This window comes from Nyctereutes procyonoides, unplaced genomic scaffold (assembly GCF_905146905.1).
Source record: "Nyctereutes procyonoides isolate TBG_1078 unplaced genomic scaffold, NYPRO_anot_genome, whole genome shotgun sequence".
In the NCBI taxonomy this organism is placed as follows: domain Eukaryota; kingdom Metazoa; phylum Chordata; class Mammalia; order Carnivora; family Canidae; genus Nyctereutes; species Nyctereutes procyonoides.
This window is the reverse complement of record NW_026575120.1, coordinates 273,330-289,047: the sequence shown is the minus strand read 5'-3', so window position 1 is coordinate 289,047 and position 15,718 is coordinate 273,330. Positions and strand designations below refer to the sequence as shown.

The 15,718-nt window shown below is 37.3% G+C and overlaps 1 protein-coding gene across 1 annotated transcript in view; it reads right to left on the bottom strand.

The window, feature by feature from the left end:
• Nucleotides 1–13,164: 13,164 nt before the first annotated feature.
• Nucleotides 13,165–15,718, bottom strand: part of FGL1 (fibrinogen like 1) — a 30,060-nt gene continuing 27,506 nt past the window's right edge. Inside the window, exon 8 of the mRNA XM_055335377.1 lies at nucleotides 13,165–13,601. Coding sequence (XP_055191352.1) covers nucleotides 13,442–13,601 — 160 coding nt within the window. The 3' untranslated portion in view covers nucleotides 13,165–13,441. The remainder of the gene's footprint in view (nucleotides 13,602–15,718) is intronic.

Genomic DNA, 15,718 nt, shown 5'->3' with positions numbered 1-15,718 from the left:
AGGGTTCCCTCTTCTCCAAATCCTTGCCAACACTTGTTATCTCTAATATTTTTGATATAGACATGGAAGTGATTATCAAGAATGTCATATCATTTATAAATATTTAGCTGACTAAAATCAAAAGGAAATATTTCATTAGCTCATTTGTTTTTTCCATGGAAATTACTATCTTATAGAATATAACCACTAAACAACCAAGCACTATAACTTCAGAATGATAGGATAATCCTTTGTATATCTTGTGCCTAATCAGAAATTCATCATCCTCTGGCTACAGGCCAAGATTTCTTAAAGAGTCACAAGAAATACCACAAAATCAAGATTGATAAATTGGACTTGTTAACTTTAAGAGCTATTCATCAAAAAAATCACTAAGAGAGCGAAAAGGCAAGTTATAAATTAGAAGAAAATATTTGCTGACCTTACATCCAATATAGATCATATAACTAAAATATATAAAGTATTTAAGAAAATGATAAACACCTGAACTTTAAAATGGGAAAAAGACTTAAATAGGCACATTCTGAAATAGGATATCCAACAGATCATAATGGTGTATATATATGAAAAGGTTTTCAGACTCTTAGTCCCCAGAAAAATGCCTTAAAACCAGTTGAGACCCCTCTACATAACCATCAGAAAGGCTAATATTAAGAAGAAATAAAGACAAAACAAAATATCTGATGATACCAACTGTTGTTGACAATATGGAGCAAGTAAAACTCTCATACATTGCTAGTGGAGATTTAAATTGAAACACCACTTTGAAAAACTACCAGGATTTCCTAAAACTAAATATATGCCTATCTTGTGAATCAGGTACATACATGAGAGAAATTCATGTTTTTGCCCACTGGAAAGCATGCCTAGCAATGTCTCAAAAATGTTTATAGCAGATATATTCATAACAGACTCAACTGAAAACAAACCAAATGTTCATGAATAAAATAGATATGAAAGTTGTGGTATCCTCATACAATGGAATATACTATAAGCAATAAAATGGAATGAGCTATCTTTGCATACCACAAATTGAGTAAATCTCACTGACAAAATGTTGAGTAAAGGAAGCCAGGCATAAATGTACCTATTCTACTATTCTACTGTTTTGTCTCTCTATATGTCTGTCTAGGTATTTGTATATATACACACAATACATGTATATATATGTGTATATTCACACATTCATATTTATATACACACACACATATGTAACTTTATATGTTCATGAACAAGCAGAAATTAAGATAGTGATTGTGTTGAATGTTGGAAGATAGGTAGTGATAATTGATTGGAGGGGCATAATAGAGTTTTGGGGTACTGGAATATGCTGTATCTTGATTTAGGTAGTTGTCACACAGGTGAATACAAATGAAAATTCATCAAGATGTGCAAGTAAGGTTTATGCACTTAACAGTACATATGTTACACCTCAATAAAGAGGAAAGCAAAACCAATCTCTCTGATTAATATTATGAAATATATATTGCCACACTAAATATTTTCTAGTTCTGGAAAGATTAAAAGACTGAAAAAGTATTGAATATTCATCTAGTCAGTAGGATTCACAGCTGACTTTGGAATTGACATAGTAATATTATACTTTACCCATTATGTGTAATGCATCACTGGAGCATTTGGGGGAGAATATTGAATAACTAATATACAGTGAATATGCTTTCTGTTGAGTAATGCTTGTTTCTAATTGCTTTAAATTTGTGAGTCAGAATCTGGAGGAGCAGGAAATGGAATCATCCCCACCCTCTTTTCCCACATGGCGCCCCTACTGACCACAAATTCTTCGCTTTGACTCTTATTAGGGGTTTTCTGTCAGATTTTATGGTTTTCCACATTCTAAAATACAAGTTGTATAAATAAATGACACATGCTTCAGGCCTGCAGATGCCTTAGATGTTTTCTAGACGTCCCTGTGGGCCACTTCTATCCCTTCCCATCCTTCTGCCCTCTTTACTCATAATATAACATGGGTTGGACATTTGGACTTGAATTAAGAAGTAACAACTGGGTTTTTACTTCGGACTTACATTTGCTTCTTGTTGCAGTGCTCTAGGCAGGGTTTGATTAAGGTAAATCCCACAAAATTTTATTAACAAACTTTTAGAAATTGCTTGAAAGATTACATCTACCAAAGTAAAAATTTTGTGATGTCTCTATGAATGTCAACGTGTTGGTGTATCATTCTGCATTCTGTAAAACTAATGTGAAACACATCAAATGTAACTAACTGGTAGAAATAGAATTCAGTTGGCTCCTACCCTCAGGTTCAAGGATATATCCTACCATGTAGGCAGAAGGGAGAAGTTAAAATTTCTGCATAGCCGCATGGCTTAAACTTTTTGCAAGGCCAGAATATTAGAAATAGTAAAGACTTTTTGTGAGCTCTTCCCTCACTCAACACTGACTGTACCAAATGCATGGGAGAGAAATATCCTAGGACCCAGAGGAAGAACTGAACTTTATATTCTCTTGGCCTGTAGCAGCAGGTACAGATTAATGCTTATAGGGTGGAATAGCATTTTGATATTGTGTGTTTCTTCCACTGCTCCCCACCACCAGCCACGTGAAAGACATAACCTTTTCTAATTGCTCTGCATCTGAAGGTGCCTCAATTCTCACTCATCCTGTGTTTGGACTTTGGTACAGAGGTTATGATTAAAGGCAGTGCTTCCTTCCTTTGTCCTTGTAGATAATTGCAAAGGGAATCCTTTCAGGCTTGTATCATTGGGGTGTTGCGATCCATGAGTTGCAACTGGCAAGTGCCTAAAAGACATTCAAAAGTGAATTTCTTAAAATGATTCTAACAGAGGAGAATTGGGATTTCATTATGGATGTCTTCCCATTTTTCCCTGATTTTAAATAAAACATTCGTGTATAATGGTTATTTACCTATTTAAGGTGGAATTTAAAGAACTAGATTTTTTTTTATGCTTGCCCCTACTTCTTGCTTCCTTTATGACTTGTTTCTTTCTCCTCAGCTTAGAGGTTCTTGATATAGGTGTTAAGAGTGTGAATTCTAGAGCATCAATGCTTAGGATCAAATCCCGGTTCATCAACTACTATCTATGTGATATTAGGCATTATTCCTTAACCTCTCTGTGCCGTGTTTCTTCATTCATCAAAAGGGGATGATGATTATAGAATCTAGTTCATAGGGGTGTTTGGAGGATTGCTGTGTAAGCAGAAATGAAACACCAGGCTTTTAGTAAACACCATGCTAAGTGTCAGCTGTATTCCTGTTCTTGCTGAAGGATACCCTTGTACCTTTTGTTCCATGATTTGCCCCTCTTGGTGCTGTTTCTCTCTCAGCCTTAATGTAGCCTTTGCTCAGCATCAACATACTGACTTCATTTGTTTGTTTCTTGGTATTCATCTTCCCCAATAGTTTTGAATCATAAGATACTCTGGGTGGTAGAGAATTACTTTATTACTAACCACCAAGACTTTAATATAGAATGTTAAGACTGTCACTTGCTAAGTGATTCATTTATCACCCACTGCTGTCATACATTGGTCATTAAACAATCAAAAGGCGGAGATTAAAAGAACACTCATCTACTTTGTTATTCCTTGGAAATAATGTGTAATATTAAAACCACAACTCCAAATCATAAAATCTAAGATTTGGGAGAGTCAAAAAAGGTAACTTGGTTTAACTACCCAACTAGTGCTTAGGTGCATTTGTAATATTGTCTACAAAAGGTCTAGCCTCAATTAAGTAAGCTCCCTGATGATAATAGCTTAAGAACTCAAGAGGCAGGTTATTTTATCTTTTATAGAGCTCTGATTCTGGGATATTCTTTTAACTTTAGCCAAAATTGGTATATTTTCAGTTTCCATCCATCATATATTTTAATCGATTTACTTATTTTACTCTTGAGGTCCTGTGCGATAAACAAAACACATCTTTTCATAAAAATCCCCTACATATTTGTGACTGCTAGCATGTTTCTCCTAAAGTTTTCTCTGGATATACCAGTTGAGCTAAATATTACTCATCTTATTCACTGTGGATAGTTTCTTCTGAATCAGCTTATGGTTTATTAATATCCTCTTAATTTTGGCCCCAAATTGAACCCAGTATTCCATATATAGTTGGATAAGCCCAAGTAGTCACTACCTATATCTACTATTCTGATGCTAATTATTATACTTCTATTATGGAACCCAAGATCATATTTGCTTATATTTGGTAGCTACGTCATCTTTGTAAATAACATGTATTAATTTTTTTAAGATTTTATTTGTTTATTCATGAGACACACAGAGAGAGAGAGAGAGGCACAGACACAGGCAGAGGGAGAAGCAGGCTCCACGCAGGGAGCCCAACATGGGACTTGATCCCGGGTCCCCAGGATCACACCCTAGGCCAAAGGCGGTGCTAAGCCGCTGAGCCACCCGGGTTGCCCTAACATGTATTAATTCTATCCAACTCACTGTCCTGATTCAGGTCTAATTAGTGGCTCATTCCTTGGAAGTTTCATAGCATTTTGTACAGACTACTATTGTAAGACAAAGTAAAAAGTCATTCTATTTATTTTATTGTTTTTGCATTCGACTATGAATTCTGCATAGGTTCATTTTTCATTATTTTGTTGTAGTGACTAATAACATATCTGTTGCTCAAAACACATTTGTCAAATAAATATTGAACTAATCCCTTCATACTGCTTTTTAAAGGTAACTGTAGTTAACAAAGATCAATGTCACATGAAAATTTTGACAGAAGACGTCCATGGAAATAAATAACCCATCCTCGTTCTTAGAGTTCTGCTTATACCAAACCATCCAGCTGAAAGATTGTATAACTTGGATCTAATCAGCATCAAGATAAGGGATTATTAAACCCAAATGCTGGCCAAGTATATGCCCTGTGCATATTTCCAACTATACAACCTTTGGAAACATGTAAGAGCATGGATGGCTTACAGTGGACAGTCAGCACCAACCACGGCAAAGTCATCTGCTTTAGAAGACTGATCCATGCACGGACCTGTTCCAAGGAAACTTGATGCTGGAAACTTTCAGAGAAGTCTGCTGCCTTGGCAATTACATGCCATCCAACAGTCTGGACCAAGAAAACTTAGAGAATAAGCATGACTTTCAGGAGATTGCAATGAATCTGATCTTAAACTAAACACTGGCGGCCTAGATGATTTTATGTTGTATTTATGTCACCTATGTTTTTATAGGTACTTCATACTTTTTCTTATTTTATCTGATCAATACGTAGTCTTTGGTAACAACTGCTATACTGAACACAGAGGAACAACTATCTCAAGACCTTAAATTCTACCCAATTGTGCAAACTTGATATTCAATTTCCAGCTGAACTTTGATAGCAATATTTCCAAGTGATAATAGAAAATGTTGAAGCAAGTTCTAACAATGAGCTCTTGTGGGCACTCAGGTGATCTGGAACACTGAATAAGGAGGCATCCATGTCTTTGATGTGATTTACAGAGTGCATCCCGTCAAAGCTCCCTTCCTCTCTATCTGGAAATTCCCAACAGGAATGTTAGAACCAAAATAAATTTAAAGCTGTTGCTTGAAGGGCATTTCCATTACCTGAGAAGGAAGGGAAGACATTCCAGCCCTTCCTTTTTATTACCTTACGAGGCATTGGTGAATCAGCATCTGAGAAGGCACAAGAGAGAACCTATCTGAAGGACTAAGTCTCCAACCCCAGCTCCTAGTGACTGAACTTGCCCACACATGGAGCCTTTCTGGAGACTCTGAGCAGCTGTGGCAGAGAATGTCAAGCAGTAGTGGAACATGAAGACCTCAGCTAATGTCTAGGGAGTTCACCAGGCTGGCCTCTTCCAGAGGAAAGGACAAAGACAGGAGAGGAAAAAGCCTGGGTTCTCCTAGGATTTGATCTGCGAAGAAAGTTGACAATGGATGGTGTCCTCTGCCACTATAACTTTGCAGGGTAAGCAAATCAGTACAATCCCCCCAGGAAGTAGCAGGAGCAGACCCCTTGGGCTGTGAGTCAGTAGAGGCAATCACCCTGCTAGAACCCACATTGCACAGGCAGGGAGAAGAGGACTAAACTGTATTTGATTCTGGAAATAGTGGCCACAGTGTCTTACCAAGATGACAGAGCCCAGCTCACTGCCACCCTATGAAGGGCCTTAGGTCTGGCATTACCTTCCTGCCAATAAACACCAGTGGTTAAAAAAAAAAAAAGGCAAACAAGAGTGTCCTCATAACTTGCCACCTCTGGAAACTTTCTCCATCAACCACTGTGCAAAATCCCCTCCTCATACATAAGGAGTTTCCTTATGTTTTTCTGAGCAAGATTTCCAGCAAGATTAATTTAGGAAATTTGAGCGAATTATTTTTTAGGTAAAATGAACAAATATTTATTTTAAAATATTTAAATCTTTATCTTTTAAAGCGCTGGCTGGCCCCAAAAGTATTATTTATTGAGGACTTGTCACATCTTGGGATGGAAAGCTGTGTTTTGACAGGTTTTATTTATGGATATAGGGGGAAAGAAAGTGTAACTGAAAATGGCCAAACAGACCGCCCCACACTTTAGAAGAAAGAAAAAGATCCCTCTGGGCCTATATCCAGCATGGAAAAGTTTGAGTCTCTAAAAAGGCTCTTTCAGGAAGTTTTGGATGATGGCGAAGATGGTATAAAGAAAAGTAGTGTGTCACCCCTGCTTCAGCTTTGATAAATGTTTTCCTATGAAAAAAATAAAGTGATCAGTGAGCTCCAGGGATTAGTATTTTACTAAATTATGGAACAAGGAGAGGGACAGCTGGCATCCATGCCCTTGGCAGGTAGTCTGATACAGGCTTGCTGACTGAAGGAATGAGTGTGAAGAGCCACCAGCTGTCTCAGCATCCTGCCCCAGGCCATCTGATCCTCAGGAGTTGCTCAAGGATTGTGCAGCACACCTGAGAGCCATCTGCATACTGCAATCACCACTGCATTTTCCTGCTCTGTTTCAGAAAATGGTGTGAGAATATAGATCTGAACTTTTCACATAAACTTTTCTCACATTTAGGTTTATCCTGGAAGATTAGCCTTGAACTGAAACTAATACATCAAACTGCTCAGCTTCTCTGAGTGAGAAGAGTTCTGAGGAATGACACCAAGAATCTCTAAAGTTTAGGGTGAATCAGACTTATTTATGGAAGTTGTTAAAAATTAAGTGGCCCAGACCTATGACTTGATATTGAAAATAGGCTTGATAGTAAAACATTATCCTTCCAAACTCTAAGTTCCTCTGAGTTATACATCCTACTATATGCTGACTCACATACAAACAATATGCAGATGTTCTTTGACCTTGTGTTTCAAAAGATGCCTATTTAGAAAAAGTTCTTAATCATATTCACCAAATTCCTTCTATATTCTGAAAGTTTTTGCAATAATTTCTTTTCTGGTCTTACTGGTCTGAGTCAACATGGAACTCTGATTAAGATATGTTAACTTGACATTGCTTGCTTCGCATAATTATTGTCTATATAAAAATTTACTGGCTTTTGACTTTTTGGAAAGGTATACATATATATCTTTTTTCCAAAGTATATGATTTACTACTTCTTTACCATGAGTAAACATGGGAGGATACAATATGCTTTCAAGTCACAACTATTAGACTAGCACAAAAGCTGCAAGGGGATGGTGGTAATTTTTTTTTTTTTAATTTACGATAGTCATACAGAGAGAGGCAGAGACACAGGCAGAGGGAGAAGCAGGCTCCATGCACCGGAAGCCCGACGTGGGATTCGATCCCGGGTCTCCAGGATCGCGCCCTGGGCCAAAGGCAGACGCCAAACCGCTGCGCCACCCAGGGATCCCAGTGGTGATTTTCTACTCACGAGTTAGTGTTGTTTCAAATTTAACTTTCTCATAACTGGGTAACATGGGCTATTTTTAATCTTTCTAAAACTAGTGATGAAAAAGCCAGTATTATCTCTAAAGGACCTTCTTTGAAGAATATACGATTTCCCAAGAATCTGAATTAGTTGGTTGGCTACCAGAAGAGAACAGAGAAGCCTTTATAACTGACTTTTCTCAGGTTTCATTTTACGTTTCAAGAACTCTGTGTTCCAATATCACTCAACTGAAAAGAGATACTACAGGTGTAATACAGGAAGAAAAGAAGAGAGTTGAAACAGCTGGCTCATGTTAGCTACCTTTAATTGCTTCCAAGCTACCCGGTATTCCGAAGAATTTTGACATACTTGATAATTCCTAAGGATATAATCATTCCATTTGGGAGACAAGCTACAAAAGAAACCAAAGAGTGAGCTGGTATTGAACAAAGCAGTATCTGTTTAGCACCCTGAAGAAAAAAAAATCAAATTACCCCTAAATCTAAACTGTAATGTTGTCACCTTCTAATGAATGGAAAAATCTAGTACTTCTAAAATATACTCCTGGCCCCATTCCAATTGCTATGTGACCTTGGAGAAACCTCTTTTGAAATTTTCTGTGTCCGTAAAACCTGGGTAATAATACTATCTGTCCCAGATGGTTGGAATTGTATGAATTAATTAGTTCAAGCTGGAAAAGTCTTTGATAATGCTAAGTGCTGAACATTGTTAGTGTTATAGGTACAGGTGGAGGCAATGTTACACAGCACATCTATAATTAGAAAGGCCTTGAAACTGCAACCGGTGCCAACACCCCAGGAGTTAAGGAGACAATACCCTATGTCATTTTCTCTGTGAGATGAGGTTGGCTTGTTATGACTGAATGCTTAATTCCCCCTTTTATCCTCTTAGAAAGGTTGCAGCTTGTCTTGGGCTTGCCCACCATAGAGCACAGTTTTTACTGGGTGTATATGCTTTTTAAGGCAGTATTCTAAATGAAGTGCCAACATTCGTGAGAACACAGAGTACAGACTTGGGTTTACAACGCTTGTTAATTCATCTGAGTCAGGAGTAAGAGTCCTTCCCAGAAATACCTGTCATCTGAAAAATGCAGAAAATTTCTTGATCTATAAAATGAAGGGAGAAACTTATTATTTTTTTTTTTAGAGATGAAAGCTTTCTTTCTTTTTCTCTTTTTCAAACAAAATAAAATCACAAAGTGTTACCTGGAACCCAAACATATAAAATAGATAAAAATTAAGCCACAGCAAATGAAAGGAGAAAGGGGAATACCTTCCTGTTCCCTGCAAGAAGCTTGAGGTACATTATCAAAATCTAAGGCTCTCATGTTAGAGACCACGGGACTGGACAATCTCTACAACAGTTGTCAGGATTTTAAAGATTTACTTATTTATTTGAGAGAGAAAGAGAGAAAGAGAGCGGGGGCGGGGGGGGGGGGGGAGGGCCAGAAGTTGAGAGAGAAAATCTCAAGCAGATTCCCTGCTGAGAGCCTTATCTCACAACCCTGAGATCATGACCTGAGCTGAAATCAAGAGTCAGGTGCTTGCTTAACCGACTGAGCCAAGAAGTGATAAAGCCAGGTGTCTAATTTTTTGTTTGTTGTTGCTGTTGAGAATTTTAAATCCCAGTAATAGTAAGAAACTGAACTGCTGAGCTTGTAAAAAAGATACAGTGTACCCAGAGTCGTAATTCATTTTATATACTATCTTATCAGGAGAATGTCTGACCATCTCCTCTCTTCTCACACCTTCAACCCTTGGAGAAGTTCACAGAACACAGAATTCGCCATTACCATATTCCTTTCTACCTTCCTCTTCTTCGTTAGCATTACCATTATCATCATCACAGTAGGCATTTACAGAGAACGCAGTACAGTCATCCTCCCTTATCCATGGGGTATATGTATGTTCCAAGACCCCCAACAGATGCTTGAAGCTGTGGATCATACCCAGCCCTAGGAGCACAAAGTTTTTTCCTATAAGTACATTCCTATGACAAAGGTTAATTTGTAAATTAGGCACAGTAGGAGCTTGACCATTATTAATAACATAGAACATTATAACAATATACTTTTATATAAGTTATGTGAATGTGGTCTCTCTCTCTCAAAATAGCTTGTTGCCCTGTACTCAGCCTTCTTCCTGAGATGCTGCGAGATGATAAAATGCCTACATGATAAGATTAGGTGTTGTGATGTCTGTTAGGCAGCTATTGACCTGACAATACTTCAGGAGGAGGATCATCTGGTTCCCATTGGTGGTTGACTGCTGATAACTGAAGCCATGGAAACTGTGGAGAAGGTGGGACTTCTGTATGTGTCAAGCACAGTATTAGCTCATTTAATCCTCGCAACATGACTGTAAGACAGCTGTATTATTATTCACATTTTAGCACAGAGATGTAATTTGTCACCTAAAAAATGGCAAAGGTAAAATTTAAGTTCTTAACAGTCTGACTGTAATCTTCTTGGACAACAGCTAAACGCTTAACCATCTTGTTTATCGCTTCATGTCAATCCTATAGATTGACTTGTCTTTCTCCCCAACGAAATTTGTGCTGGCCAAAGGAGAGATTATGGGCTTTATGGATGGGTTGTGATTTTATGACTCACAGTCTTTCTGAAACTCTAGGTATTGGGCAGATTTGTGAAGTACTTTCAGGTTTCAGGAACATAGCCCCTCTCTTTTCTTAAAAATACCTTTTGTTTCTTAGTAGAAACTCCTTCTGCCCATGTCAGCCAACCAGCGTCCTTGCATTTTCTCTATACTTTGCTCTATTTAAAACAGACACACACAGCACTCATGAGTTTATTGGCCCTAACATGTAATCAGCTGATATAAATTAAAAGCATATTTGCATTTTAAAAATAAAGTGATAAAGCCTAATAAATGACTCCTTAGTGGTGAAATTTCAGAGGACATTGGACTGGGGTTTTCCTCATATCTTGACTTTGGGTAAACCCGTCCAATCTCCCACTTTTATGTATAAACTCCTCAAATGATCTACTTTTTTCTAACTGCTTTTATTTTCTGGCTTCTGGCTATTTTCCCGCTAGTCCACTGAAATTAAAGGCACAAAAAAATTATCACTAAATCCAGTGGTCTTTTGTTAGAATGCTTTCTCTTTCATCTTCTTATGGCATTAATTTTTTTATCATTCCTTCTGCATTGAAAAACTATTATTCTGAGATTTATGTAACACTATGCTTGTTTAGCTCCCTCCCACTTTTCTGTGGAGTCATTTCTTTTCTCCTTCAGAAGCTTTTCTTTTGATCTTCTAATTGTGTGAATTCTTTAGGCTACTACTTGGGCAAATAATACCCATATTTAAAATTATCACTCGTGCCCCATTATTTATGCCTTCCCAAAGTGTGACATATGAAATCATGTTCTCACAAGACCGCATTAAAAGACAAACATTGAGGAGTCACAGCAGACACTTCTCTTGCCTGTGTGTTCTAAAAACTGAAAAATTAGATCTGCTCTTTCATGATCTTACTTCCAGAAGGGGTGGCCACGTAACACAAGTCTGGCCAATAGGGCATAAATTGAAGTCTGTTGACCCTTCACCCTTCTTCCTGTTTTTGACTCAGACTCAAAGCAGGAACTGCGGTGGACAACCTGTGATTTTGAGGGAAAAGCAAAGTGAATTGCAGAGATACCCACTTCCACATTGCAAAGCACTGAATGTTCCACCTTCTGAGTTCTTGTTAAGATGAACAAATCCTTGTTTGTTTGGACTGCCAGAATCAGGTGACTTATACCTTGCAGCTGACCACACTCCTAAATAGATATAAAAATGCAACATAGTATATGTCCCTCTTAGGAATTCAGAATGCAAAGTAGAATATTAAAAAGAAGAAATCTGTTTAATTTTGTTCAATAGATCATCTCCTAAAGTCATTTGAACAAGGAGCCCTTTTCTTCCTGTATTATGACTCTCCCATAGAACTCAGTTTCCTACACTGTTGCTTTCAACTTGTGATCCCTAGACCAGCAACATCTGCGCCATCCGCAAACTTGTTTAAAAAACTAGAATCTTAGGCCCCAGCCCCAAATCAAAATCTACATTTTAATCAGACCCCAGGTAATTTGTGTGACATTAAAAGTTGAGAAGCACTGCTTCTGGAGGACTGGTTGGAGATAGGATAAAGTACAACTAACCTTAGGATTTTTATGTGACCTATTATTCAAGTCATCTGTTATTATTTCCCTGAATGCCTACTACACTAATAATCACATAGTACTTGTTCACTGCTTATAATATGCAAGGCATTATTTGAAATACTTGTGTAATCCTCAACCTAACCCTGTGAGGCAGGTACTATCCTAATCTTCATCTTACAGATGAGATAGCTGAGGCTCAGAGAAGTTAAGTAGCTTACCGAAGGTCACACAGCTATCAAGTAGCAGAATCCTTGGTTTAAGGATTTAAGGATCACGAAACTCTATTGCCTCTCTGATCTGTTTTGTTTTCGTGCACTTTCCTACTTTGTGTTCTTTACAGGAGGTTTCCCTCAACCTGCACTGATCTACCACATACACCAAGTTTAAAAATCTCAGCACAAAATGTTAGTTCTTCCAGGAAGCTTTTTGGATCCCCTCCTACCAAGCCAGGTCAGGTCCCCTGCTGTACATTCCCCAGGAGCATATTTTCTCCTTCATACTAATCAGCTTTTAAAATTATTTCTATATTTCTGATTATAGTGCATGTCTTAATTAAAAAGAATGAGCTTCATTCGGGCTTGAACTATGTCCTTTGTGCCTGACAGTTGGCACTCAAATATTTTAAAGAATATCTTGCCTTTACCCTTTTACTTTTACCCTTTTACTCTTACTCTTTTACTACACCTCATCCAAGTTCTATCCACAAGAAGCTGTAGCATGATAGCTAAACACTGAATTTTGGATCGGAACTTGAATGAATTGGGATTTGAGTCCTTGTTCCTTGAATCATTAGCTTTGTAACTGAGAGCAGTCACAAAATCTCAGATCGTCAAATGTTTAGCTCTGTTACAGGAGGATAACAATGTCCCACAGGATTAGTGTAAGAATGAAAATGAAGCATCTGAAAGAAGTGTCTAACCTACACAAACATCCCCAAAATATGTTTTGTAGTGATTAAGACACTATATCGTGTTTATGAGTTCCAGTTTTGTAGTTAGAGACCTGAGTTCAAATCCGAACTCATATTTATTGTCCATGCAGTGGATTTGGCAATTCGTTATTTACTGGATTTTTTTCATATGTTTTTTTCAACTGCATTCATACTTAATTTATTATATATTTACCCAAGACATGTTATATATTCTGTGCTTTTTATTTTTTGTTCAACATAAGTGCTTATCATAACCTTCTGCACATAGGAATTCATTAATCTATATTTATTTGAAGAGTACACATATTTGCTGTACTGAAAGTGCATTAAGTAATAAAGGTAAGTAGGAATGAAAAGTAGTACACATAACAATTGCCATCATCATACATGCATGTGTGTGTTTAGAACTGCTGTTTTTCAAATCCCTTTAAACCTAGATGAATTACAGAAAGAAAGCCCAGCAGAGAAAATTAAACAGTATTTGGAATAAAATCATTTGGCCTAATTTTCATAACCACAGATTTCAAAGAATACCACCATCCATGCCAGGTATGCCAGACAACCCCATTGTCTGTTTTAGCCGTATACGGGCCAGGGTAGTAGAAGCCATTCAGGTTTGCAGAGTGACACCTAGTGGGAAGAAAAAGAAACACAGAACAGTCGGACTAGAAAAAATAAACTTTCCAAGCCCTTTTATTTGCTAGCAAATGATAAAAATAAAATGAAATAAAATAAAATAAAATAAAACTATGAATTATGTATTTTTTATACAATGTCATATTTATTAATTTCCAAAGCCAGGATATTTCATCAGCAGATGGGTTTTTTAAGTGATGGATTTTAGTGCCAAAACCAATCCTAGGATACAACCCAGGTCACCTGTAGGTACTATAAAAGAAGCATTTCTGTTCTTAATAGCTTTTAAACAAAACAAAACAAAAACGAGAAAACAAAAACATGACCTTGTAACCTTTGGCCTTTGCAAGAGTGGTATGGGTTAACAAAACAAGGTGTGGCATGGTACTCTGTTGCCAGCTTCCCTGGATAATTAGCTCTTACGTGTTCATCCATCTGCTGCCAAGACTTAGCTTTCACGCCGCAAACTCCCTTCCTCCCCTTTTAAAAATCGCCAACATCTCCATTATTTTAACCTCAAGGGTAGGAAAACAAAGCCTAAACTACCATTTAAAGTTTTCCCAGCAATCAACCAATAATCATTTGTCCGAGTTGCAGAGCTAATTTTTTAACATATATTGTTCCAATCTAGATAAGTTAGTTAGCTTATCACAAATTTCAAAATGTCCCACTTCCTCCTTTAAAATCTATAAATTTTGTCCCTGATAGGGATAACTAAGAGTATGTGATAATTTTCTGTGTACTGTTGGGAATGAGTTACGACATATTTCTTTATTGGTTAACCAACAAAAAGAATGGAGGACAATAGGATATAAGGAGAACATTCACAAGGGATAGTCTTGAAAAATCTATGGAAAGTACCCAAATTACTGAATCAAAAGAGCATATAATTTATCCATAGATGCTGAGTTTTTGGCTTGGATCACTTAACCAGATTAGTGATTTGCTCCTGCTGACCATCTGGACAGTCTCCTAATTTAACTGGATGTAACAGAAACCACGTATGCTAAATCTGCAAGAATCAAAAGCCTACTGTGTTTTTAAAACTACATGGAAAGTAATGTTAGAGAAAAAAATACTCTAAGCCTCCAGAATATATATTTTGGCCTATCTCTGTATTCCTAGAGACATAAACAATTTTTATTTGGTCTGTGATTTGAATCCCATTAGGAAAACTGACAGCATGGTCAACATAAAAATTTTTAGCTATTCTGAGACCAATTTTATAGCACCTTTCAGTTTCTGAAAAAGCCTGAACTTGCGACTAGATGGGGAAATGGCTGGGGCTGCACTGGTGAAAAGCAAAACATGAGCTCTGCGTGAGCAAAGCAGAGAAGTCATTAATAAATACTCTGTGAGTGGTTTACTATGTGGAGAAAGAACATCTTGCAGGTGAGCGATAATTATGAAGTGCCAACATTTCATGTAACTTAGAAGTACTATAGGATTGGGACACCTGGGTGGCTCAGTGGTCGAGCATCTGCCTTTGGCTCAGGCCATGATCTCAGGGTCCTGGGATGAGTCCTACATCAGGTTTACCACAGGGAGCCTACTTCTCCCTTGCCTATGTCTCTGCCTCTCTCTGTGTGTGTCTCATGAATAAATAAATAAATAAAATTTAAAAACAAAGAAGAACTATAAAAAAAAGCTTTTTTTTTTTTTAAGAGGGTAAGAGGGAAGAAAATGATAAGATTAAGTAAGAGGAATAGAATGCACAGCAGAAGTAGCACCAAGTTTCTGGAACAATTGACTTTTTCTCCAGCTTTACTGGTTTTCCATTTGTACAGACTTATCTTCTTTGACTTCAGGGATAATGAAAAGTTCAGCAGCCTCAGCTACTGAATTGCCTTTCTTTATCATGTCTGAACTCCTATATCTAAAGTCAAGTAAATCATTTATTTGCCCATGTTGATATGTGTGCCAATTGTCCTCTAGACACAATAGCAGCCAGTCAACGAGGTTGGTTCATGGTACTGTTAACAGATAAAATTGTTATTTCTGTATGTGGTCTTCTGTTCAAAATCAAACATTAAGGGATCTCACAACTTAGTGAATTATAGGTAAGTTCTACATAATGCTGATAATTTTTACACAATGCTAACTTAAAAGGA